This window comes from Bombina bombina, chromosome 4, assembly GCF_027579735.1.
Source record: "Bombina bombina isolate aBomBom1 chromosome 4, aBomBom1.pri, whole genome shotgun sequence".
Lineage (NCBI taxonomy): Eukaryota > Metazoa > Chordata > Amphibia > Anura > Bombinatoridae > Bombina > Bombina bombina.
Genome location: NC_069502.1, coordinates 50,124,880 through 50,152,251, shown reverse-complemented (window position 1 = coordinate 50,152,251; position 27,372 = coordinate 50,124,880). Strand labels below are relative to the sequence as shown.

Here is a 27,372-nt window from a genome sequence, read left to right as displayed (position 1 = left end):
GCTCTTCTGGACCGATCGGGACCCGGTGTGGTGAAGACAAGGTAGGGAGATCTTCAGGGGCTTAGTGTTCGGTTTATTTAAGGGGGGTTTGGGTTAGATTAGGGGTATGTGGGTGGTGGGTTGTAATGTTGGGGGGGTATTGTATGTTTTTTTTACAGGCAAAAGAGCAGAATTCTTTCAGGGAAAGCCCCGCAAAGGGCCCTTTTAAGGGTTGGTAAGGTAAAAGAGCTTTTCTATTTTAATTTTAGAATAGAGTAGGTCATTTTTTTTATTTTGGGGGGCTTTGTTATTTTATTAGGGGGCTTAGAGTAGGTGTAATTAGTTTAAAATTGTTGTAATATTTTTCTAATGTTTGTAAATATTTTGTTATTTTTTGTAACTTAGTTCTTTTTTATTTTTTGTACTTTAGCTAGTTTATTTAATTGTATTTATTTGTAGGTATTGTATTTAATTAATTTATTGATAGTGTAGTGTTAGGTTTAATTGTAGATAATTGTAGGTATTTTATTTCATTAATTTATTGATAGTGTAGTGTTAGGTTTAATTGTAACTTAGGTTAGGATTTATTTTACAGGTAATTTTGTAATTATTTTAACTAGGTAGCCATTAAATAGTTATTAACTATTTAATAGCTATTGTACCTGGTTAAAATAATTACAAAGTTGCCTGTAAAATAAATATTAATCCTAAAATAGCTACAATATAATTATAATTTATATTGTAGCTATATTAGGGTTTATTTTACAGGTAAGTATATAGCTTTAAATAGGAATAATTTATTTAATAAGAGTTAATTTATTTTGTTAGATTTAAATTATATTTAACTTAGGGGGGTGTTAGTGTTAGAGTTAGACTTAGCTTTAGGGGTTAATACATTTATTAGAGTAGCGGTGAGGTCCGGTCGGCAGATTAGGGGTTAATACTTGAAGTTAGGTGTCGGTGATGTTAGGGAGGGCAGATTAGGGGTTAATACTATTTATTATAGGGTTATTGAGGCGGGAGTGAGGCGGATTAGGGGTTAATACATTTATTATAGTAGTGGTGAGGTCCGGTCGGCAGATTAGGGGTTAATAATTGTAGGTAGGTGGAGGCGACGTTGTGGGGGGCAGATTAGGGGTTAATAAATATAATATAGGGGTCGGCGGTGTTATGGGCAGCAGATTAGGGGTACATAGGGATAACGTAGGTTGCGGCGGTGTATGGAGCGGCAGATTAGGGGTTAATAATAATATGCAGGGGTCAGCGATAGCGGGGGCGGCAGATTATGGGTTAATAAGTGTAAGGTTAGGGGTGTTTAGACTCGGGGTACATGTTAGGGTGTTAGGTGCAGACATAGAAACTGTTTCCCCATAGGAAACAATGGGGCTGCGTTAGGAGCTGAACGCTGCTTTTTTGCAGGTGTTAGGTTTTTTTTCAGCTCAAAATGCCCCATTAATTCCTATGGGGGAATTGTGCACGAGCACATTTTTGAAGCTGGCCGCGTCCGTAAGCACCGCTTGTATTGAGAGTTGCAGTGGCGGTAAATTATGCTCTACGCTCCCTTTTTGGAGCCTAACGCACTGAAAACGCAGCCATTCTGTGAACCCTAAATACCAGCGGTATTTAAAAGGTGCGGGGGGAAAAAAGCCAGCATTAGCTACGCGGGTCGTTACCGACAAAACTCTAAATCTAGCCGTATGTAAATAACACTTAGGGTGATAGCTATACATTTCTAAATAAAATAAGCTCTGTAAGTGATTACATTAGAGGGTATGTGTAATACAGTGAGTAGCATAGAGTACAAGATAAAAGTTCCGGAGGCCATAACAGAATCAGCTATGGCAGATACAAACGACAACTTCAATTTAGCCAATACCTCCTCTAAGTTCACAGAGAACAACAAGAATCGCCACCTCTATAGGGAGCAAGGATTTATCAAAGGTTCCCTGTTTGTTCCAGAGTATGAGAGGTATCTCGAATAGGATCCGGGAACCACTGACAAGGTAGGTTGTGACACGGTTCTGAACCATATGGTAGTCGGACAGACCAATGGTCATGCATCTAGGATCCACTGGCAATTGCTCCGGGTTGATACCTTGAATATTTGGGGTAGTTAGGGTCTCTCTCTCCAGCGTCTTCAGGGCAGATTTACAGGCTTAATTCGCCTGGTGTACTAGAATAAATTATTTAAGGTTGTAAAAAAATATATAGGTTCATTGAGCAAGTATGTTCCAACTATGTGTTTAACGTTGGATATTATTGGATGTGATTATTATTATTTAAAAGACCCAAATAGTTGTTCCAATATATGTTGAATTATAATAAAATAATTGATATACGGTCAATTTGAATGGTATAAATGACAAATACTCAGATGTTAAAATAAATATATTTTTACTGATAAAACAAAATTGTAAAAAACAATAAATAAATGCAGTTGATACAATAAAATTATCTATAATGTCTCAATGTCTCAATATACATACATTTCATAAGAGGAGAGAATAAAATCTGATAATATACTCTACTTTTTATTTAAAAACGAACCGGATCCGGTACTTAAACTATTAATGAATTCGCATAGTAATGGACACACAAATAGATATAGATTGTTCACACTCCAGTTATTATAAATTTATGTGTTGCTAAGTTGATGTATATTTACACTACTTAAACTTCATCAGTCAATTAGTGTGTGATATGTGATAGTGGATAAATTAATTCTACTGGAATAAAACTCTCACTTGTGAGCCAAATATATGCATAGGTAAATAAATTAAATGAAATAAAAAACAGTCAGTGAAGAGAACCAAACTGATCAATTAACATCGGGAAAAAAAAACAAATTCAATTTTTATTGCTCAGCTAAGTTAATATTATCTCACATGAGTTTATAAAGTGGTTTGCCCGGGACTTTAGAGTTTCTTTTCTTTGTCATTTATATCATTCAAATTGACCGTATATCAATTATTTTATTATAATTCAATGTATATTGGAACAACTATTTGGGTCTTTTAAATAATAATAATCACATCCAATAATATCCAACGTTAAACACATAGTTGGAACATACTTGATCAATGAACCTATATATTTTTTTACAACCTTAAATAATTTCTTCTAGTACACCAGGCGAATTAAGACTGAGTATCCCTCATTTAGAGAACTCTCGGGCGCACTCTGAGATCATTCCACTTTCCAATTTCCATTAAACTTTTTTAGTTTATATTTGGTTATTTTTGAGGTAAAACCATTTTCTTGGAGTGTTTTTCTGCCATATATAACAGCACCATCTACTGGGGTATATCTGATATTTTCTTTCTTAGAGAGATTCTATCAAACCTGACCATCAGATTTACAGGCTTCCCTTGGGAGCATGACTGTGGTAAACGGCAGCTTCAAAGTAATGTCTATCTTCGTCAGACATGTGGTGCAGCAAGCATCGGCAATAGATTCCCCAGTAGCCAGGACTACTGCGGAACCAGAAATCCAGCTCTCTGCAGGAGGATTTGAAGCGCTTATTGGAGGTAAGGTGCTAACTGACTGCGGTGCTCTGCCTCTTAGACTATAATCTTTTCCAACAGAGTGAGCAAAATAGTACTCTTCTCTCCTACAAAACCCGCCACTGGATTCAGAGGGAAAGATTGTGTGGGAGACTCTGTGCGGGTCTGGGGTGCTTTCAGTCCCGGTGATGAGGTTCTTGCGTTGAGGTGGGAGGTCTCGGCGTTCCTAGCGATATCTATTGTAGGTGCCATTTTAAGGGTTAGGTTAGCCTCTCCTCCACACTGACCTCTGACCACAAGTGTTAGATCATGAAAGCTGTAGTCCATCTTCTCCTCAAATTTTTGGAGTAACGCTTGTACCCTTTCATAGAAATCTGCCATGCTAAGGCCTAGATTTGGAGTTCGGCGGTAAAAGGGCTGTTAACGCTCCGCGGGCTTTTTTCTGGCCGCACCATAAATTTAACTCTGGTATCGAGAGTTAAAACAAATGCTGCGTTAGGCTCCAAAAAAGGAGCGTAGAGCATTTTTACCGCAAATGCAACTCTCGATACCAGAGTTGCTTACGGACGCGGCCGGCATCAAAAACGTGCTCGTGCACGATTCTCCCATAGGAAACAATGGGACTGTTTGAGCTGAAAAAAAACCTAACACCTGCAAAAAAGCAGCGTTCAGCTCCTAACGCAGCCCCATTGTTTCCTATGGGGAAACACTTCCTACGTCTGCACCTAACACTCTAACATGTACCCCGAGTCTAAACACCCCTAACCTTACACTTATTAACCCCTAATCTGCCGCCCCCGCTATCGCTGACCCCTGCATATTATTTTTAACCCCTAATCTGCCGCTCCGTAAACCACCGCAACCTACGTTATCCCTATGTACCCCTAATCTGCTGCCCTAACATCGCCGACCCCTATGTTATATTTATTAACCCCTAATCTGCCCCCCACAACGTCGCCGACACCTGCCTACACTTATTAACCCCTAATCTGCCGAGCGGACCTGAGCGCTACTATAATAAAGTTATTAACCCCTAATCCGTCTCACTAACCCTATCATAAATAGTATTAACCCCTAATCTGCCCTCCCTAACATCGCCGACACCTACCTTCAATTATTAACCCCTAATCTTCCGATCGGAGCTCACCGCTATTCTAATAAATGTATTAACCCCTAAAGCTAAGTCTAACCCTAACACTAACACCCCCCTAACTTAAATATAATTTACATATAACGAAATAAATTAACTCTTATTAAATAAATGATTCCTATTTAAAGCTAAATACTTACCTGTAAAATAAACCCTAATATAGCTACAATATAAATTATAATTATATTTTAGCTATTTTAGGATTAATATTTATTTTACAGGCAACTTGGTATTTATTTTAACTAGGTACAATAGCTATTAAATAGTTAAGAACTATTTAATAGTTACCTAGTTAAAATAATAACAAAATTACCTGTAAAATAAGTCCTAACCTAAGTTATAATTAAACCTAACACTACACTATCAATAAAATAATTAAATAAACTACCTACAATTACCTACAATTAACCTAACACTACACTATCAATAAATTAAATAAACACAATTGCTACAAATAAATACAATTAAATAAACTAGCTAAAGTACAAAAAATAAAAAAGAACTAAGTTACAGAAAATAATAAAATATTTACAAACATAAGAAAAATATTACAACAATTTTAAACTAATTACACCTACTCTAAGCCCCCTAATAAAATAACAAAGCCCCCCAAAATAAAAAATTCCCTACCCTATTCTAAATTAAAAAAGTTACAAGCTCTTTTACCTTACCAGCCCTGAACAGGGCCCTTTGCGGGGCATGCCCCAAGAATTTCAGCTCTTTTGCCTGTAAAAGAAAACATACAATACCCCCCCCCCCAACATTACAACCCACCACCCACATACCCCTAATCTAACCCAAACCACCCTTAAATAAACCTAACACTAAGCCCCTGAAGATCTTCCTACCTTGTCTTCACCATACCAGGTTCACCGATCCGTCCTGGCTCCAAGATCTTCATCCAACCCAAGCGGGGGTTGGCGATCCATAATCCGGTGCTGAAGAGGTCCAGAAGAGGCTCCAAAGTCTTCATCCTATCCGGCAAGAAGAGGACATCCGGACCGGCAAACATCTTCTCCAAGCCGCATCTTCTATCTTCTTCCATCCGGTGCGGAGCGGGTCCATCTTGAAGCAGGCGACGCGGATCCATCCTCTTCTTCCGATGTCTCCCGACGAATGACGGTTCCTTTAAGGGACGTCATCCAAGATGGCGTCCCTCGAATTCCGATTGGCTGATAGGATTCTATCAGCCAATCGGAATTAAGGTAGGAATTTTCTGATTGGCTGATGGAATCAGCCAATCAGAATCAAGTTCAATCCGATTGGCTGATCCAATCAGCCAATCAGATTGAGCTCGCATTCTATTGGCTGTTCCGATCAGCCAATAGAATGCGAGCTCAATCTGATTGGCAGATTAGGGGTTAAAAATAATATGCAGGGGTCAGCGATAGCGGGGGCGGCAGATTAGGGGTTAATAAGTGTAAGGTTAGGGGTGTTTAGACTCGGGGTACATGTTAGAGTGTTAGGTGCAGACGTAGGAAGTGTTTCCCCATAATTATTTTAAGTAGCTGGCGGCGATGTTGTGGGGGGCAGATTAGGGGTTAATAAATGTAATATAGGGGTCGGCGGGGTTAGGGGCAGCAGATTAGGGGTACATAAGTATAACGTAGGTGGCGGTCGGAAGATTAGGGGTTAAAATTTTTAATCGAGTGGCGACGATGTGGGGGGAGCTCGGTTTAGGGGTACATAGATAGTTTATGGGTGTTAGTGTACTTTAGGGTACAGTAGTTAAGAGCTTTATGAACCGGCGTTAGCCAGAAAGCTCTTAACTCCTGCTATTTTCAGGCGGCTGGAATCTTGTCGTTAGAGCTCTAACGCTCACTGCAGAAACGACTCTAAATACCGGCGTTAGGAAGATCCCATTGAAAAGATAGGCTACGCAAATGGCGTAGGGGGATCTGCGGTATGGAAAAGTCGCGGCTGTAAAGTGAGCGTTAGACCCTTTAATCACTGACTCCAAATACCAGCGGGCGCCCAAAACCAGCGTTAGGAGCCTCTAACGCTGGTTTTGACGGCTACCGCCGAACTCTAAATCTAGGCCTTAGTTAGGTAGCCGTGGGTTTTGTATGAATGACACTACAGCTGTAAAATGAGCAAATATTTCTGCCTCGTGGTTCTACCAGTCTGTGTGGCTCCAGGATGGCATTGTAGTAGATGTTTAAGGCTTTGTCAAGATCAACTGTAAAAATGATTTCCTTCCCATAGAAGTGTAGATCAAAGGCTGAGATAGAAAGTACCAATTATACCCTATAAAAGGCTTAATATTTGTTAATATTGCAGGAGCTCAAATGTTGTGCATCTTGTCTCATCTGTTTCTAGCTCCGCCCCCCCCATTTAGATTTATTTTAATTATATTTAGTGGGTGTTAGGGTTAGAATTAGACTTAGGTTTAGGGGTTAATAACTTTAGTATAGTGGCGGCGACGTTGGGGGCGGCAGATTAGGGGTTAATAAATGTAGGTAGGTGGTGGAGATGTTAGGGGAGGAAGATTAGGGGTTAATAATATTTAACTAGTGTTTGCGAGGCGGGAGTACGGTGGTTCAGGGCTTAATATGTTTATTATAGTGGCAGGGACGTTGGGGGCGGCAGATTAGGGGTTAATAAGTATAATGTAGGTGTCGGCGATGTCGTGGGCGGGAGATTAGGGGTTAATAAGTGTAAGATTAGGGGTGTTTAGACTCGGGGTTCATGTTAGGGTGTTAGGTGTAAATGTAAATTTAGTTTCCCCATAGGAATCAATGGGGCTGTATTACGGAGTTTTACGCTGCTTTATTGCAGGTGTTAGGCTTTTTTTCATCCGGCTCTCCCCATTGATGTCTATGGGGAAATCGTGCACGAGCACATACAACCAGCTCACCATTGATTTAAGCAGCGCTGGTATTGGAGTGCGGTATGGAGCACAATTTTGCTCTACGCTCACTTCTTGTCTTTTAATGCCGGGTTTATGAAAACCTGTAATACCAGCGCTGTAGGGAGGTGAGCGGTGACAATAACTTGCAAGTTAGTACTAACCAGCTCTTACCACAAAACTCGTAATCTAGCCGTTAGATATTTAAAAGATATGTTAGTGAGAACTAACTTAGGTTCTAATAAAAAGGATAGAACTAGATATATTAATAAGAATAGTTTAGGCAGTTTTCCTTGTTTAGGATGCACAAATGTAGCTCAGTAATAAAAGGAGATTATTTTGTGCACCCTTGGAAAGGACATAGGATGGAAATTAGATCATTTTATACTTGTGAATCAACATTTGTGGTTCATTTGATTAAATGTCCATGTCCCAAAATTTACCTAGGGGAAACGACTTGCAAGATGAGGGAACGCCTTAATCAGCATAGGTCCAATATCAGAAAAGGTGACAAACAAGCTCATGTAGCTTGCCATTTCCTATAGTTTGATCATCACATTAGCCATTTAAGATTGCAAATTATCAATCATGTTGATGTCCCTAGAGCAGGAGGTGATAGAGACAATATGTCAAGCAGAAGGAGGCATTCTAGATACATAGATTAGATTATATGCATCCGAAATGCCTCAATAGAGAATTTGACCTATCTGTATTTTTCTGAATATATATGCATTAGTATCTCTAAGGCTATTTTTCTTTCAATTCTTATACAAATGAATATACAATATTACTTTGTAGGCTGCCCCATATGTAAATAATAAATAACGAAATTAAAAGAGTTTAACAATATTTTCTAAAAAAAAAGGTATTTCTATATATATCCACTAGGCGGTGGTATATTTTGTAAGTGAATTAATGTCTCGTAAATGGTTAACTGAAAGTGTATATTGATTGGTTGTTGTTTCCTTTAAAGGTAACTCATGTGTATTATGATGTCTTGCATAACTAAAGGTGTGTGAGCCCGAAATATTTCACATTTACCTTTCTGTTATGCTTGAATAAACTGAGGTATATTCATAGCGCTGTGGACTACCAAGAATTTTGCTGTTACAATTCCAAAGAGGTTTTAATGGTTATATATGGCAGGGTAAATCAGCTCAAGTGGCCCATAGAACTCTGCAATTCCCTAGACCACATGGTGGCATTGCCTCACCCTCTGTGGTTAGATACTATGAGGCACCTATATTGACTCATATTTCCCAATGGGGAATAAAACAGAACCCTAGTAGGTGGAGAGATATTGAACAGGCCTTAATGTGGGTATCCCACCACTGTCGTAGAACCTTAAATATCGACAATAAGATTATTTTAGAATGTTTACACCATTTGGATAAAATTTGCCATTACCCAGGGGTAGCCACACACCCATCACCCTTCTATTCCCTTACAGGCCTCCTTTTGCCACTACCTGAATGTCACCCCAATGCGTGAACTAGGCTAGGAATTAACTGAGTTTCTTACTTAATGTTACGATACCAACATTGTACCAAGGGTTAACACCAGATGAACAATGTCTTGCATACAGAACCAGCAATTCACAACCCCAATCGGTTCCCCCTCAAACATGAGACCAAGCTCCACATTTCAGGTTTCAAAACAGAATGACATTTATTAAAAGGCTATACCTAGTATTTATGAAGGTCTGACCCCCCAGATGGGGGTTGAAAAGAATCTTATACATTAGATGGCGGGAACACGCCTTTTCACATGATACAATAGAATTATTTACTTAAACACTTTAAACACAAGACACTCTTGGCTCTTCTTATCACTTAGGCGTTTTCTCTCTAAGGGTGATCAAACAATGGCAGGATTATCACTAACTAGATTATAGCTGGAGCCAGCAACTTGTATTTAGAAAATAGAGTTAACCCTTTCAGTCCTGACCGCAGGGTCTGTCACATAGCTCCCACAAGGTGCACTCACACCCTGTACCCATCCTGTATTTATGGATACAGGGTGACATAGACATAAGACAGAGTTATGAAAGTACATGGGGTGTCCAGCATATAAAATTCCATATTTTCATGCAGTCTCTGGGTATCCTTAAGCCCATGTACTTCCAGCCCAAAGAATGTTCCATAACAAGCCCTCCAAGGCACAGTGGCGAGATTGGTTTCGTCACATCTCTCCCCTTTTCCAAACAGACTAACAGGGTATCTGACCTCCTGCCGGTCAGTGCCCTGGTTAGTCCAACAACCCACCCATAAAACACAATTAGTAGTACAGCCCACCCACAATAAATGGTTACTACACCTGAGTACGAGGAAAACCTGTCCATGTCCAGGTGCCTCACCACAGCTGTGTGGGGGACTGGTACGCTGAATTAGTGGGTTGCGAGGTGGGCAGAGACCAGCTGTACTCTGCCCGGGTGCCAGCACTACCATGGAAGTAGCCTGGTGGGAGCCTGGTTGCTGGAGGGAGAGATCGACTGTCTCCCCTTTGGATACATAGCTGTGCTGCTGGAGAGGGAGACCAATCGTCTCCCCTTTGGTTAAACAGCACTGTTGCTGGGGGACAGGACCAACTGTCCCTACACCCTGTGCTGCAAGTGCAGAGACCACGGTCCCATCTGCACGGCTGTGGGGCCTACCGTCTCCCCCCTTGTGGAACACTCCGGCAGACCCGGCTTGACCCTTTGGCGGGTCAACCTGGGGATGACCGGACTAGGAGGTGGTAGGCATGTCAGTTTGCCAGGACAATCCATCTGTATTCCCGTTATGAGAGAGAATTCCTGTCCATACAAACAAGGGTTCAACTTCCTCAGTGCCCAGACTAGGGCTAAACAGTCCTTCAAAATCCCATCAGCTTCTTTATGAGTTTTCTGTACCTGCTCTTTATAGGTATCCACAATCCCTTCATACTGACATAGGGTGCCCTTGAGTTGCTGCACCTCTCTATGAGCCAGCGTCAGCTTCTCCTCAAGTGTCACTAAGTTTGTCTTTAAGGTTTCATGTTCCACTCTCAAGCTGGTGTTTTCTGCAGTCTGTCGGTGCAGCTTGTCTAGCAGAGATTCCTGTTCTAAACGTGCTTTTTCCTCTGCGCTCCTCTTCTCCTTCATCAGCGCATTGTAACGGGACTTCCACGTATCAATAGCGGATAGAGATTTACTGAGCTCAGCGTTCTGGGGCTTAGCAGCAGGGGGGTCAGTCTCTGCTACACGGATCTGAGCACGGGTAGGCACAGGGTTAACATCAGCGGGACCCATGGGAGCATAGGCAGAAACAAGGGGGGCCAAGTCATTTCCAAGAAGAACATCAGCAGGTAAGTCCTTCTTGACCCCCACATTCACAGGTCTAGCGCCCACTCCCCAATCCAAATGTACCCTGGCAACAGGTAGGTGGAACACATCGCCCCCTGCTACCCTCACAGCCACAGTGTCTCCAGTGTACTGTTTCTCAGACACCAAGTTCTTTTGAAGCAAGGTCATGGTAGCACCAGTATCCCGTAGACCACTGACCTCCTTCCCATTCACTTTAACCAGTTGCCGGTTATTCCGGTGGGCAGCTTGCACAAGGTCTGCCTCATGTAGGATGCCCCAGCATTCTGGCGCCTCTACGTAGCGGGCCGCAGGCTGAGGATTACGTGGGATTCCGCCGGCGGGTCTTCTCCAGGACTGCGCTTGGTTCGCTGCGTTTAGGGGACACTCTGGTCTTTTGTGCCCTAGTTGCTTACATCTAAAGCACCGAATAGGATGTGAGTAGCACCGCGAATTGAACTGGGCTCTCTGAGGGTAGTTCGTGGCCGGAGGCCGTGTGGTATAGCGGTGCGCCGGGGTTTGGTAACTGGCAGCTGCTGGGGTGACTGGGGGTCTGTACTCCACTCTAGCAGGGGGCTTAGTGGTAGCAGTGTCCAGTTTGCGGGCATCCGTATACTCATCTGCCAAGCGAGCCGCTTCATGCAGGGTGGAGGGTTTACGGTCCCGAACCCACTCTCGAACTCCTGCGGGTAACTTGTCGAAGCAATGTTCCAACAGGAATAGCTGCAGCACCTCTTCCCCAGATACGGCTTGGCACCCCGCTATCCAGTGAGCTGCTGTGCGGTGCACCTTACATGCCCACTCAAGGTAGGAATCTCCAGCTACTTTAACAGTGTCTCTGAACCGCCTCCGGTATGCCTCCGGTGTAACCGCATACCTGGAGAGCAGAGCCTCTTTTACAGTATTATAATCCCTGACTTCCTCATCTGGAATGGCCCGAAAAGCCTCACTGGCCTGGCCGGATAATTTTCCAGATAATATCGTGACCCAGTCCTCTGCAGGTACCTTGTGTAGTGCACATTGCCTCTCAAAATCCGCAAGGTACCCATCAATCTCTCCTTCTGTTTCCAGGAAGTTTTTAAAAGCTGCAAAATTTACTTTTCTCTTTTCCACTGGGTTTGCTGCAGCGCCGCTTTGGCGAAATAGGTTGGGGCCATAATATGCCAGTCTTATTTTACCCGTCCGATCAAAGCTTTCTTCTTCAGGGGTTCTGTCTGATATGCTGGGCCCATTGGTTCCTTCTGTCCCTGGTACTCTTTCCATCTTAGTCAGTATTGTAATAATCCCCCTCTTCCTGAGGTTACTGGCTTGTGTAGTTGCTCTTCTGGGCGATAAGGTTCATTCCGTCGCTTGCCACCAATTGTTACAGTACCAACAGTGTACCAAGGGTTAACACCAGATGAACAATGTCTTGCATACAGAACCAGCAATTCACAACCCCAATCGGTTCCCCCTCAAACATGAGACCAAGCTCCACATTTCAGGTTTCAAAACAGAATGACATTTATTAAAAGGCTATGCCTAGTATTTATGCAGGTCTAACCCCCCAGATGGGGGTTGAAAAGAATCTTATACATTAGATGGCGGGAACACGCCTTTTGACATGATACAATAGAATTATTTACTTAAACACTTTAAACACAAGACACTCTTGGCTCTTCTTATCACTTAGGCGTTTTCTCTCTAAGGGTGATCAAACAATGGCAGGATTATCATTAACTAGATTATAGCTGGAGCCAGCAACTTGTATTTAGAAAATAGAGTTAACCCTTTCAGTCCTGACCGCAGGGTCTGTCACATAGCTCCCACAAGGTGCACTCACACCCTGTACCCATCCTGTATTTATGGATACAGGGTGACATAGACATAAGACAGAGTTATGAAAGTACATGGGGTGTCCAGCATATAAAATTCCATATTTTCATGCAGTCTCTGGGTATCCTTAAGCCCATGTACCTCCAGCCCAAAGAATGTTCCATAACAAGCCCTCCAAGGCACAGTGGCGAGATTGGTTTCGTCACACTTAATATTTGACATTTCACAAGATTAGTTCCCTACCCTAGACCAGATTGTGGGTCCTTTAACTGTCCCTCCTTATTTATCTTTTGAATATACCCTGGTTAAAAGCATGCTATGGGATTGGGGGCTTTCACCCCACTCCTCCTCGCCCCTTAATGACTTAGAAATCTATGTGGGTCCAAACACTATAATCTCATGGAAGGTGCTGAATCAGCTCATAAGGCAACCCATCTAATTATATGGGAAGACTCCTTAAACTCTTCAATTCCTTTGCAGACCTGGCGAAGAACTACTACACTGACTATAAAGGCTGTTCACTGTAGAACCCTGTTTGAAACTTACTAAAAACTTCTTACACATTGTTTTGACGTGCCTACATGATAAGCTAAACAGTAGTCTCTCACCAATGTGTTGGAGAGGATGTGAACGAGCAGGAGATTCTTTAAACATCTAGTGGCATTGTCCTAAACTTTCAATATTATCGAATTTGAGTTTCTCAACCCTATCCAGCTTGAGCATTAACCTCCCTAAGACCCCAGCCCTTGCATTAATAAATATTGTTATAAAACCCTTACCTAAACATTAAAGCTACCTATGTATATACCTATTAAACACAGTTAAATTATCAATAGCTAGGGTTTGGAAAAAATAATCCCTTCCAAGTTGGTCCTCTGTCTTAGACATTATGGCATATATACACTCTATGGGAAGAAATATTTTTATACCCTAGGTAATATTGATCTTTTTGAACTTATATGGTCAGAATGGACAGCCAAACATGATTCTGACTGGCAAACTAGTATATGTAAGTACATCCCATTTCCTTACATTAAACTCCCTCCTTGACCTACTGCAATCTTGATTTCATCTTCATCACTCCACAGAGAAAGCAATTGTTAAAGTGAATGTAAATTTTGATGCTAAAGTGCCCGGTTTTTAAAACTTTGATTAAAAACAGAGGCACTTTAATTCATCAATATTTTCATTTCACTCCTGTTGTGAAAATAAACTTACTTTTTAATCTTCACAGCAGCTCCAGCTTCCTCCACCTGTTTCAAAGCCTCTTCCTGGGTCTAAAATGAGGTATCTGGCTTCCTCCAATCACAGCAGTGAATCAGACACTGAATCCCCTGGGGGGGAATCTGTGATTGGAGGATGACCTATCAATCATTTCTGACATCAGAAATAGCTTTTGAGACCGGAGGAAGCAGCAGCTGCTGTGAAGTTTAAAAGGTAAGTTTTTTGTCACAACAGGAGTGAAATGTAAATTTTGATGAATTAAAGTGCCCCTGTTTATAATCAAAGTTTTAAAAACCGGGCACTTAAAAATCAAAATTTACATTCACTTTAAGGTTACCAATGACCTACTTATAGCAAAATCCAAAAAAAAACACTTCTCTCTGCTTATCCTTCTTGATCTGTTTGCAGCCTTTGATACTATTGACCACCCTCTTTTGCTCCAAACTCTCCAATCCTTCGGCATTTGGGACACAGCTCTATCGTGGTTCTCTTCCTATCTAACTGTACCTTTAGTATAGCCTTCTCTGGTGCATCCTCTGCCCCATTACCACTTTCTGTTGGGGTACCTCAAGGCTCTGTCCTCTGTCCTGTCAGGGTATCTGAATGTTATTAAATAATGTATATATATATATATATATATATATATATATATATATATATTATTTAATATATATGGCTGTCTACAACAAATGATTTATTTATTTGTAAGACATTAGATGCCTGACTGACCACAATTCAATCCTCCCCACTTAATATGCTAAATTGTACCTTTTGTTCAATACATTTGGTCAGTTAGTGAAGAATGGCTTTAAAACTCAGGAAAGTAATAATTAACATTTACTTGATGATCAAATATTAGACCACCAACCTCTGTTGTAGACGAAATTCTACACTATTTTCAGATAAGCTAACAGAATTTCAAAGAGAAGCATATGCCAACAGATGTGATAATTTAACACCATGGGTCGTTGGATTTTGTTTGAAGCTTGATTGGGTTCAGGAAAAAAAAAACAGTTTCTGGCTGAGGAGATGACTAAATGTCACCTGGGTGTGAATTGTCCCCTGCGAAGATTATAATATGCAGCCCCAGACAAATTAGCATTGTAAGTCTCTGTATGACATATAAAAAAAATGAATCTTGCAAAAACAATTGTGTCTAATCTTCATGTAAGTGTAAGATACTCAAATGAATATATATATATATATATATATATATATATATATATATATATATGTACATATATTTAGACAACATATTAAATATAAACACATGAATCTGGGAGATTGTCTAAGCCTAAGAAGGGTAATATTGGAGGCTGGGGGCCTCAGAGTCAAAATTTCAGCATGTCTTAACCTATGTATTTTAAAAAAAAAAAAATGTTTTAAGGATTTAAAATGGCCAATTTTAATTACCTATTTCTTTATATTTGCAGGCATTTAACAAATACACGTGTGGGCGTCCCATAAATCGTATAATATGTTTTATGCAATCAGAAAGAGATATACAGGTGGCCCTCGGTTTACGCCGATTGAATTTGCACCGTTTCAGAATAACCTTTTTTTTCAGTCATGTGACTGCTATTGAAAAGATTTTGGAAAGCAATGCACTAATTAAAATATCTAGTAGGTGGAGCTGTCCACTTGTTTTGCAGCAAAGTTATGCAACTTAACTGCCTTAAATTGATCTGTGTACACAGATCAGACCAGATCTATTGAGCAAAATTATTTAACAGGCACTTCCCTATTATCTTCCTCTCCAGCAGATTCAGGTGAGGGTGCTTAACTGCTTATTAATCACTGCAGATTGAAATGCACTGAATAGGTGAAGACCCAATATTATCTAACATGCTAACAATGCAGAAAACTGATTGCAGAAAAATGCAAGTAAAAAAACGTTTTTGTTCATTAAACTTAGTTTGATGATGATGCAGTCTGTAGTGTGATTATTTTATTAGGTGATGTTTAGCAAATGTTTTTGTTCATTAAACTTAGTTTGATGACGATACAATCTATATTTTTAGGTTTATAATGATGTTTAGCATTTAAACTCTTCATTTCAAAGCTTTAAAAATAATGTATTAGGTGTTACTTATGACAATTTTGAGAGGCGCCTGGAACCTAACTTCCTCACTTCCCATTGACTTACATTATAAACACGGTTTTGATTTACAACCATTCCTCCTGGAACCTAACCCCGGCGTAAACTGAGGGCTACCTGTACATACAATAAGTTGTTAAATGTATAGGAGTTACTTTGTGATATGACTATAATACTCATGAGTAGTATCTATAGATACATGTTAAATTATATCAAATGGGGTATATATATTGATCAGATGAGTTTATTAATATCAAGAAATTATGGTATATTTAATAAACATTAACACTGTATTTACCATATAACAGTGTTAAAAATTAAACTGTCTTGTCTGCTGCCCCCAATGGCCTAAATCCGGTATTACAGCCAAAAGGCATTTGACTGTTGAAAATGAAATTTCCCAGAGTCAATAAGGGAGGCCTCTCCCAGATAACCAATGAGAGGGGCAAGCTCCGTGCTGCGTAACCAAAAACAAGATCACCAATGATTACAATATAGAAAAGCTGAATGCAAGGGAAAGGAGACAGTCTGTTGCCTGCTGATACTGGTTATTGAATAACTGCTGCGATATTTGGGAAAACAATCACATATCAAAAAGCTGAGACTAGCTTCTGGATCTATGCAATAACTCCTTTTCTTCATATGAGGTGATTTGAAAATACTTGGAAAAGACTGAACTACTAATTGGCTCAAACTGGTGATGTATAATCATTTTTTTTAAAATATTTAAATCAAAGGTATTTGGTAACCATAACAAATTTCAGATCAGCAATTTTAAAAAGGCACTTTATATTTTGGACTCATATTCAGAGTCCTGTGTAGTTTAAAACTAGTCTGTTGTTTGCCAAGTAATTTATAGTTGCAGCCACATAAATATATTTTAGAATTTGTCTTGATTGTAGATAATTAAGAATGTAATTCATCTCAGATAAATTGGCATAGAAATTGACTGTTAAAGTATATTATTCTATTGTTTAACTAGGCACTGTTAAAATTAGTGAACCCTATCTTGGCACCTCATTGTGATATTTAAATTCAACTCTGGTTTGAGAGATTATTGTGAATAAGGTAATTTTTTATGATCTTTGCATAGCACATAATAACAGTTTACGCTGGTATAGATTGATTCATATCTGTTTTCCTATAAATATAATTCAATGTGTCTATAAATTTTAACTAATACAAAGAACATACGCCTAGATTACGAGTCTTGCGTTCGCCTTAAAAAGCAACGTTGAGAGGTCCCAACGCTGCTTTTTAACACCCCTGGTATTACGAGTCTGGCAGGTACAGGTGTACCGCTCACTTTTATTCCGCGACTCGAGCTTACCGCAAATCCCCTTGCGTCAACTGCGTATGTTATCTTTTTAATGGGATTTTCCTAATGCCTGTATTACGAGTCTTGGAAAAAGTGAGCGGTACACCCACTCCTGTCAAGACTCCTAGCGCATTTAAAAGTCAGTAGTTAAGAGTTTTATGGGCTAACGCTGTAACATAAAACTCTTAACTAAAGTGCTAAAAAGTACACTAACACCCATAAACTACCTATTAACCCCTAAACCGAGCCCCCCCCCCATCGCAAACACTTAAATAAAATGTTTAACCCCTAATCTGCCGACCGGACATTGCCGCTACTTAAATAAATATATTAACCCCTAAACTGCCGCACTCCCGCCTCACAAACACTAGTTTAATTTTATTAACCCCTAATCTGCCGTCCCTAACATCACCGACACCTACCTACAATTAATAACCCCTAATCTGCCGCCCCCAACATCGCTGCCACTATATTAAAGGTATTAACCCCTAAACCAAAGTCTAACCCTAACACCCCCTATCTTAAATATAATTTAAATAAATAAAAATAAAATTACTACAATTAATTAAATTATTCCTATTTAAAACTAAATATTCACCTATAAAATAAACCCTAAGATAGCTACAATATAACTAATAGTTACATTGTAGCTATCTCAGGATTTATTTTTATTTTACAGGTTTGTATTAATTTTAACTAGGTAGAATAGTTACTAAATAGTTATTAACTATTTAATAACTACCTAGCTAAAATAAATAAAAATTTACCTGTAAAATAAACCCTAACCTAAGTTACAATTACACCTAACACTACACTCTAATTAAATTAATTCCGTAAACTAACTACAATTAATTACAATTGAATTAAATAAACTAAAGTACAAAAAACAACAACACTAAATTACAGAAAATAAAAGAATTATTACAATTTTTTTAAACTAATTACACCTACTCTAATCCCCCTAATAAAATAAAAATACACCCAAAATAATAACATTCCCTACCCTATACTAAATTACAAATAGCCCTTAAAAGGGCCTTTTGCGGGGCATTGCCCCAAAGTAATCAGCTCTTTTACCTGTAAAAAAAAATACAATACCCCCCCAACATTAAAACCCACCACCCACACACCCAACCCTGCTCTAAAACCCACCCAATCCCCCCTTAATAAAACCTAACACTACCCCCTTGAAGATCACCCTACCTTGAGACGTCTTCACCCAACTGGGCACAAGTGATCCTCCAGATGGTCAGAAGTCTTCATCCGATCCAGGCAGAAGAGGACCTCCAGATGGCCAGAAGTCTTCATCCAGATGGCATCTTCTATCTTCATATATCTGGAGCGGAGCAGGTCCATCTTCAATCCAGCCGACACGGAGCATCCTCTTCAAACGAAGTAAAAATGAAGAATGAAAGTTCCTTTAAATGACGTCATCCAATATGGCGTCCCATCAATTCCGATTGGCTGATAGGATTCTATCAGCCAATCGGAATTAAGGTAGGAAAAATCCTATTGGCTGATGCAATCAGCCAATAGAATTGAAGTTCAATCCTATTGGCTGATCCAATCAGCCAATAGGATTGAGCTCACATTCTATTGGCTGTTCCAATCAGCCAATAGAATGCAAGCTCAATTCTATTGGCTGATTGTATAAGTTAAAATAAATACAAACTTGCCTGTAAAATAAACATAAATCCTGAGATAGCTACAATGTAACTATCAGTTATATTGTAGCTAGCTTAGGGTTTATTTTATAGGTAAGTATTTAATTTTAAATAGGATTAATTTATTTATTTGTAGTAATTTTTTTTAGATTATTTTAAATTATATTTAAATTAGGGGGGTTAGGGTTAGGGTTAGACTTAGCTTTAGGGGTTAATATATTTTTTTAAGTGGTGGCGACTTTGGGGGCGGCAGATTAGGGCTTAATAAATGTAGTTAGGTTGCGGCAATGTTGGGGGCGGCAAAGTAGGGGTTAATAAATATAATGTAGGGTTTGGCGATTTTGGGGTCAGCAGATTAGGGGTTCATAAGTATAATGTAGGTGTCGGCGGAGTCCGGAGCGGCAGATTAGGGGTTAATAATATAATGCAAGTGTCGGCGATGTCAGGGGCGGCAGATTAGGGGTTAATAAGTGTAAGATTAGTTGTGTTTAGACTCAGGGTTCATGTTATAGTGTTAGGTGTAGACATAAAAAGTATTTCCCCATAGGAAACAATGGGGCTGTGTTAGGAGCTGAACGCTGCTTTTTTGCAGGTGTTAGGTTTTTTTTCAGCCAGCTCAGCCCCATTGGGGAAATCGTGCATGGGCACGTTTAGCCAGCTCACTGCTACTGTAAGCAGCGCTGGTATTACAGTGAGATGTGGAGCTAAATTTTGCTCTCCGCTCACTTTTTAGAGGCTAATGCCGGGTTGAAAAAGACCTGAGCGGTGAGAAAAAAAAGGAGCGTTAGCACCGCAAGCCTACCGACAAAAACTCGTAATCTAGCTGTTAGGAATTTACAATAATTTTATTGTTTTGTATATGCATTTTATTGGGGGTTTATTTTAAAGAATAATCATTAAATATATTGTATTATAACCCGGCCATATACTGACAGTTCATTTCTCTTTTCAATCAACACATCATTATTAGGTTACCTAATAAAGTCCCATGGGTTTCAATATCATTTGTATTCCGATGATACCCAAATCTACCTCTCTGCACCTGTCCTATCTCCTTCCTTGCTAACCAGTGTCACTAACTGTCTTTCTCATATCTCATCTTGGATTTCATTTCACTACCTTAAACTAAATCTCTCCAAAACTGAGCTTCTTATTTGTCTCCCTTCTTCCAAAATCTCCACCCCCCATTTCTCTATAACTGTTGATAAATCCATCATTACCCATACCCTGCATGCCCGATGTCTTGGGGTGACACGACTCAGATCTTTCTTTCACTCCTTACATTCAGTCCTTGGCTAAAGCCTGCCACTTCCACCTTAAAGATATCTCTAAAATTAGACATTTTCTTACACAATGTAATGCCGCACCGTTGCTAGGGGCGCAGCGTCCTCTCCATGCTCATTGCCTAGGGCTGTGTCGGCTCAGGATGCGTGCGGCGCTGACATGATCGCTGCACGCTCCTGATGCCGGCTGGTCCCTTGGCACCATTCACAGGTATGTAAGCGGGCAGTGAACGATCTGTCACTGCTCAAGTATAGGTGCTACTTTCTTGTGCTCCTAGGAGTGACAGATCGTTTACTTGTTAACCCCTAATCTGCTGGACTGATACCTTGTTGCCTGAACCCTGCCGGTCTCACTACGCTAACTGGTTAACCCCTAATCTGCTGGACTGATACCTTGTTGCCTGAACCCTGCCTGTCTCACTACACTAACTGGTTAACCTCTAATCTGCTGGACTGATACCTTGTTGCCTGAACCCTGCCTGTCTCACTATGCTAACTGGTTAACCCCTAATCTGCTGGACTGGTTCTCTGTTGCCATATTCTGTCTGCATAATTTGACTTGTGCTGTCCAGTCTGTGGTGAGTGCCGCTCATTTTCCTGATATTCTCTGCTCTGGGATATTCCCTATTTTTCCGGCTCGACGCCGGGATAACAAGATGAGGTGGCACGAGTTTTTTATCTCCAAGGACAGATGTTGGAAACCCATACTACACAATTACAAAATATGGATTCCAAGCTAGAGGCTATCACAGCTCAACTCTCCTTACTAGTCACTTTGAGGAGTTCTGCTCCTGTTGTTACACCATTCAAATACAGAGCAAAAAAGTCTCAGCACCACATGAAACAGCTTAGTATGTTATACCTTATGTGTTGCAAAAAAGAAGAAAAGTAAATGCCCTTTGTTTCAAAAACTGTATTTCCCAGTGGTTGCTATTTATATATAGCACAATATGTTGGTCAGTTCCATATACTTTTATGTATCTCTGTGATATTTGTGCATATTTTCAAACTTTTAAAACCAGCATGCATAGTCACTATGTAGAGAAAAAGTTCATGGTGTATGACATTTGGCCAAATATCCGGTCTTACCGGTCAGCTGTAATAAGATGAGGTACAATACCTCTCCTCCACCTGGTCCGTCTCTGGGAACTGTCTGGAAGGCAACCCACTCATTTGCACCTTTCTGTGCTTCTGGATCTCAGCCTCTTCTGACCTCTATCCGCTCCTCTCCTCAACCAAGGGCTGCAGCTGATGACGTCACTCATCGAGCCTGTGCGTTCTGTCTCACTCTCCTTTTTCCAATGCACTTAGCTGTCAGTTTGAGCGTGGAAACAAAGTTATTTTCTTATGTCTGGCTCCACTTTGATGTCTGTGCTCTCAGTCCCCAGTTGCAATGTATCCAATAGAACAAATGATAGGAGCACCAGGCAATTGTTGTGGTAAAATAAAACTTAACTTTTATTCTGCTTACAGGCAGTTTGCAGCATATTTGTAATAAAATATATACATCTCAGTATTCGCACAGCATTGTACAGGGAGTGCAGAATTATTAGGCAAGTTGTATTTTTGAGGATTAATTGTATTATTGAACAACAACCATGTTCTCAATGAACCCAAAAACACATTAATATCAAAGCTGAATAGTTTTGGAAGTAGTTTTTAGTTTGTTTTTAGTTATAGCTATTTTAGGGATATATCTGTGTGTGCAGGTGACTATTACTGTGCATAATTATTAGGCAACTTAACAAAAAACAAATATATACCCATTTCAATTATTTATTTTTACCAGTGAAACCAATATAACATCTCAACATTCACAAATATACATTTCTGACATTCAAAAACAAAACAAAAACAAATCAGTGACCAATATAGCCACCTTTCTTTGCAAGGACACTCAAAAGCCTGCCATCCATGGATTCTGTCAGTGTTTTGATCTGTTCACCATCAACATTGCGTGCAGCAGCAACCACAGCCTCCCAGACACTGTTCAGAGAGGTGTACTGTTTTCCCTCCTTGTAAATCTCACATTTGATGATGGACCACAGGTTCTCAATGGGGTTCAGATCAGGTGAACAAGGAGGCCATGTCATTAGATTTTCTTCTTTTATACCCTTTCTTGCCAGCCACGCTGTGGAGTTTTTGGACGCGTGTGATGGAGCATTGTCCTGCATGAAAATCATGTTTTTCTTGAAGGATGCAGACTTCTTCCTGTACCACTGCTTGAAGAAGGTGTCTTCCAGAAACTGGCAGTAGGACTGGGAGTTGAGCTTGACTCCATCCTCAACCCGAAAAGGCCCCACAAGCTCATCTTTGATGATACCAGCCCAAACCAGTACTCCACCTCCACCTTGCTGGCGTCTGAGTCGGACTGGAGCTCTCTGCCCTTTACCAATCCAGCCACGGGCCCATCCATCTGGCCCATCAAGACTCACTCTCATTTCATCAGTCCATAAAACCTTAGAAAAATCAGTCTTGAGATATTTCTTGGCCCAGTATTGACGTATCAGCTTGTGTGTCTTGTTCAGTGGTGGTCGTCTTTCAGCCTTTCTTACCTTGGCCATGTCTCTGAGTATTGCACACCTTGTGCTTTTGGGTACTCCAGTGATGTTGCAGCTCTGAAATATGGCCAAACTGGTGGCAAGTGGCATCTTGGCAGCTGCACGCTTGACTTTTCTCAGTTCATGGGCAGTTATTTTGCGCCTTGGTTTTTCCACGCGCTTCTTGCGATCCTGTTGACTATTTTGAATGAAACGCTTGATTGTTCGATGATCACGCTTCAGAAGCTTTGCAATTTTAAGAGTGCTGCATCCCTCTGCAAGATATCTCACTATTTTTTACTTTTTTGAGCCTGTCAAGTCCTTCTTTTGACCCATTTTGCCAAAGGAAAGGAAGTTGCCTAATAATTATGCACACCTGATATAGGGTGTTGATGTCATTAGACCATACCCCTTCTCATTACAGAGATGCACATCACCTAATATGCTTAATTGGTAGTAGGCTTTCGAGCCTATACAGCTTGGAGTAAGACAACATGCATAAAGAGGATGATGTGGTCAAAATACTAATTTGCCTAATAATTTTGCACTCCCTGTATATCAAAGGCAGTGTTCCAGCTTACGCATTTCGGCTATTGCCGTAATCATAGCTATGATAGCAAACTGCCTGTAAGCAGAATAAAAGTTACGTTTTATTTTACCACAACGATTGCCTGGTGCTCCTATCATTTGTCCTGTTGTTACACCGCCAGTCCCTGCTCCCAGTACTGTGGCTCCTCCCTCTGCTACTGGAAGCATACCTTGGATACCTTTTCCTGACAAGTATGAAGGTACTACGGATTGCAGGGGTTTCCATAACCAATGCAGGCTGCACTTCCGTAATGATCCCCACACCTTTCATTCTCCCCAGTCAAGGGTCACCTTTATCATTTCCTTGCTGAAAGACAAGGCCCTAGCCTGGGTCTCTCCTCTTCTGGAACAGGACGCTCCACTCCTGCATGATGCTGATGATTTCATTTCTGCATTTTCTGCTGTGTTTTGGACTTCAGGCCGTACCTCTGCTGCAGAGTATTCCCTCCTGGATCTTCACCAGGGCAACAGAACCGTGGCTTAGTTTGCCGTTGAGTTTTGCACCTTGGCACTTGAAACCACTTGGGATGGTAGTGCTCTCAAGGCAGCCTTTATGAGGGGTCTGCAGGAATGCATCAAGGATGAACTCACCTATTGGGATATTCCTTCTTCTTTGGATGACTTTATAGCACTTTGTATCAGCCTGGACTCTCACATTCAGGAGAGACAAGCGGAGAGAGACCGAACAAGGAGGGTCCTCCCTTCCCGTCGCTCTGTTCATCTGGTTCAGGTGATATCCTCCACCCCTTCGGCAGCTCCAGTTACCTCAGTGGAGGAACCAATGGACCTCTACTCCTCCAAACCTTCAGAGTCCAAGAGACAGAGAAGAAGGAAACTGAGACTATGCTTTTATTGTGGCTTTAACTCCCACCAACTAAAGGACTGTGACATTCGGCCGGGAAAAGCCAGTGCTTAGAGGATAACACAGGGGTACCTCTAAGCATGATCTCTACCAAATCCCCTTTGTCCTCTCGGATCCTAGTACCTGTTACCCTTAACTTCCTTCAGAATACTGTCCACACTCAGGAATTCATTGATTCAGGGGCAGCTAGCAACTTCCTCGATCACCGTTTTATGATTCAAGCTGGTCTACCCCTTCTACAGAAAAGACATTGTCTCAAGATATTTACCCTGGACGGCTTTCCCCTAGGCTCAGGCTTGATCAATTTTGAGTCAGCGCCCCTGACCCTGACCATCGGTGTTCTTCATACTGAACAGCTCCAGTTCGAGGTCATTCATTCCCCTGCTCAGCCTGTCATCCTTGGCCTCCCTTGGCTTCACTTACAATCCACAGTTCGACTGGGCTGAGGGACAATTGGCTTCTTGGGGTGCCTCCTGTTTCCACACCTGCCTTGCTAAAGTCACTCCTCTGCTCCGCATTCCCATAGCCAGCATCCAGACTCCCTCCATCCTTGCTTCGGTATATACAGACTTTGTTGATGTCTTTGAGAAAAAGGCAGCCGATATGCTTCCACCCCACCATCTCTATGACTGCAAGATCGACCTTCTTCTCAGAGCCCCACTTCCTAAAGGCAGGACATATCCACTCTCCAAGGCTGAAACCAAATCAATGGAGGAATACATCCAAGAGAACCTAGCTAAAGGTTTCATTCGCCATTCTTCCTCTCCTGCTGGGGCTGGCTTCTTTTTTGTTGGTAAGAAGGATGGTGGACTCAGACCCTGCATAGACTACAGGGCCTTGAACAACATAACCATCAAGAATCGCTATCCCCTACCACTGATCACTGAATTGTATGACTCGCTCCAAGATTGCTCGCTTCTTTACTAAATTGGACTTACGTGGGGCATACAATTTAATTTTCATCTCTCCAGGCCACGAATGGAAGACAGCCTTCAACACAAGATTGGGGCATTACAAATACCTTGTAATGCCCTTTTGGCTGTGTAACGCCCCTGCAGTGTTCCAGGCATTTGTCAACGACGTCATTTGTGACCTCCTCAACCGCACTGTCATCGTCTACCTGGATGATATACTTGTTTTCTCTTCCACTTTAGAGGAGCATCATAGGCACGTGAGACAGGTACTTCTTCGTCTTTGGTAGCCAAGCTAGAAAAATGTGAGTTTGATCAAGTCCAGATCCAATTCCTTGGATATCTCATCTCAAAGGAGGGTTTTGCCATGGATCCTGCTAAACTCACTGCTGTACTAGAATGGCCTCAACCTACCTCCTTAAAGGAATTACAGAGGTTCTTGGGGTTCTCTAATTATTACCGCAAGTTCATAAAGAACTTTTCTCAAACAGTCGCTCCTCTCACTGAATTGACTAGACGGAATAAGGACTGTAAACATTGGCCTCCTGATGCCATAAATGCCTTCTCTTGTCTGAAAAAGGCTTCTGTTCTGCTCCTGTGCTCCGCCATCCTGATCCTGACCTACAGTTCACTTTAGAGGTTGATGCCTCCAAGGTAGGGGTTGGATCAGTTCTTACCCAAAGAGATCCTCTGACTTCCAAATTGCAACCTGTAGCCTTTTTTTCTAAACGTTCCCCTCCTGCTGAGAGGAACTATGATGTGGGTAATCATGAACTCTTAGCCATTAAAATGGCCTTAACCGAGTGGCGTCACTGGTTGGAGGGCACCGTCAATCCTATTCAGATCCTCACCGACCATAAGAATCGGACTTACCTAGAAACTGCTCATCGACTCAACCCTTGTCAGGCCAGGTGGGCCTTGTTCTTTTCCCATTTTCACTTTGTGGTTTCCCACCTTCCTGGAACGAAGAACAAGAAGGCGGACGCCCTTTCCCATCAGTTCCCTCACTCAAGTGATTCCTCTGAAGCTCCTATTGAACACATCATACCCCCCTCCTGTGTGATCACTCAACTCAATACCACTCTTCTGCAAAGATTGCAACGTGCTCAGTCTATAGTAAACCTACTGGTGCCCCCATGGCATATGACATCCTCTTTGTACCTCGGAACCTCCGTATCTCTGTGCTAGCCTGAGCTCATGATAGCAAACTCTCTCTGCATCCTGGTTCGACTAGGACCTTCAGGCATCTTCGCTAACATGTTTGGTGGCCTACTATGAAGTCTGACGCTCAGGACTACGTGAAAGCCTGCACAATTTGTGCTGCCAACAAAACTCCCTGATCCTTGCCTTCTGGCTTTCTCCAACTGTTGTCCATTCCCAAACGACCCTGGACACACAAAAGAATGGACTTCATTGTTGATCTTCCCTCTTCCAACCACCATACGGGTTGTGGTGGATCGCTTTTCCAGACTGGCTCACTTTGTACCCCTAACCAAACTGCCTTCTGCTCAGGAGTTGTCGTCCCTTTTTCTCTTGCATGTGGTACGATGTCATGGTATTCCTGTAAATATTGTCTCCGACAGGGGTTCACAGTTCATCTCTGCCTTCTGGAGAGCCTTTTGTAAGTTGATTGGAACTACCGTTTCCTTGTCGTCTGGCTACCATCCTCAGACCAGGATCTTGAAGCCTACCTTAGAGCCTTTGTCAACACTCGCCATACCAACTGGTCTGCTTTGCTACCCCTAGCTGAACTGGCAAGAAACACTCATTGGCACTCATCTCTGCGATGCTCTCCATTTCAAGCTGCAGCAGGTTATCAACCTCGTATCTTCCCTCTTTCAGCTCGGCCCACTGGGGTTCCTGCCGCAGACCATCACGTCACTGATCTCACCGCTCATTGGCAACATATTCACTTTCAGCTGCATTCAGCTGTTTCTAGATGTAAGAAGTTTGCTGACCATCAAAGGGCTTCTGTACGTGCCATTTCGGTGGGTGAACATGTTTGGGTCTCCACTCGACATATCCGCCTACGTCAACCCTGTCACAAATTGGGGCCTAGATTTATTGGTCCTTACAAGGTCCTGAAAAGACTGTCTCCTGTTGCCTACAAAGTGGCCTTGCTGAGAGCCCTATTCATACATCCAGTCTGCCACATCTCACTACTCAAACCATACATCAAGAATAGATATTCTCAGCCTCAAACTCCTCCTCCTCTCTTGAATTGTGGTAACCCTGAATATGAAGTAGCTAAGATTCTGGACTCCAGATAC

The 27,372-nt window shown here is 41.4% G+C and overlaps 1 protein-coding gene across 1 annotated transcript in view; it reads left to right on the top strand.

The window, feature by feature from the left end:
- Window positions 1-3,355: 3,355 nt before the first annotated feature.
- The window catches only part of LOC128656841 (vomeronasal type-2 receptor 26-like), a 130,076-nt gene continuing 106,059 nt past the window's right edge, over window positions 3,356-27,372 (top strand). Inside the window, exon 1 of the mRNA XM_053711007.1 lies at window positions 3,356-3,506. Coding sequence (XP_053566982.1) covers window positions 3,356-3,506 — 151 coding nt within the window. The remainder of the gene's footprint in view (window positions 3,507-27,372) is intronic.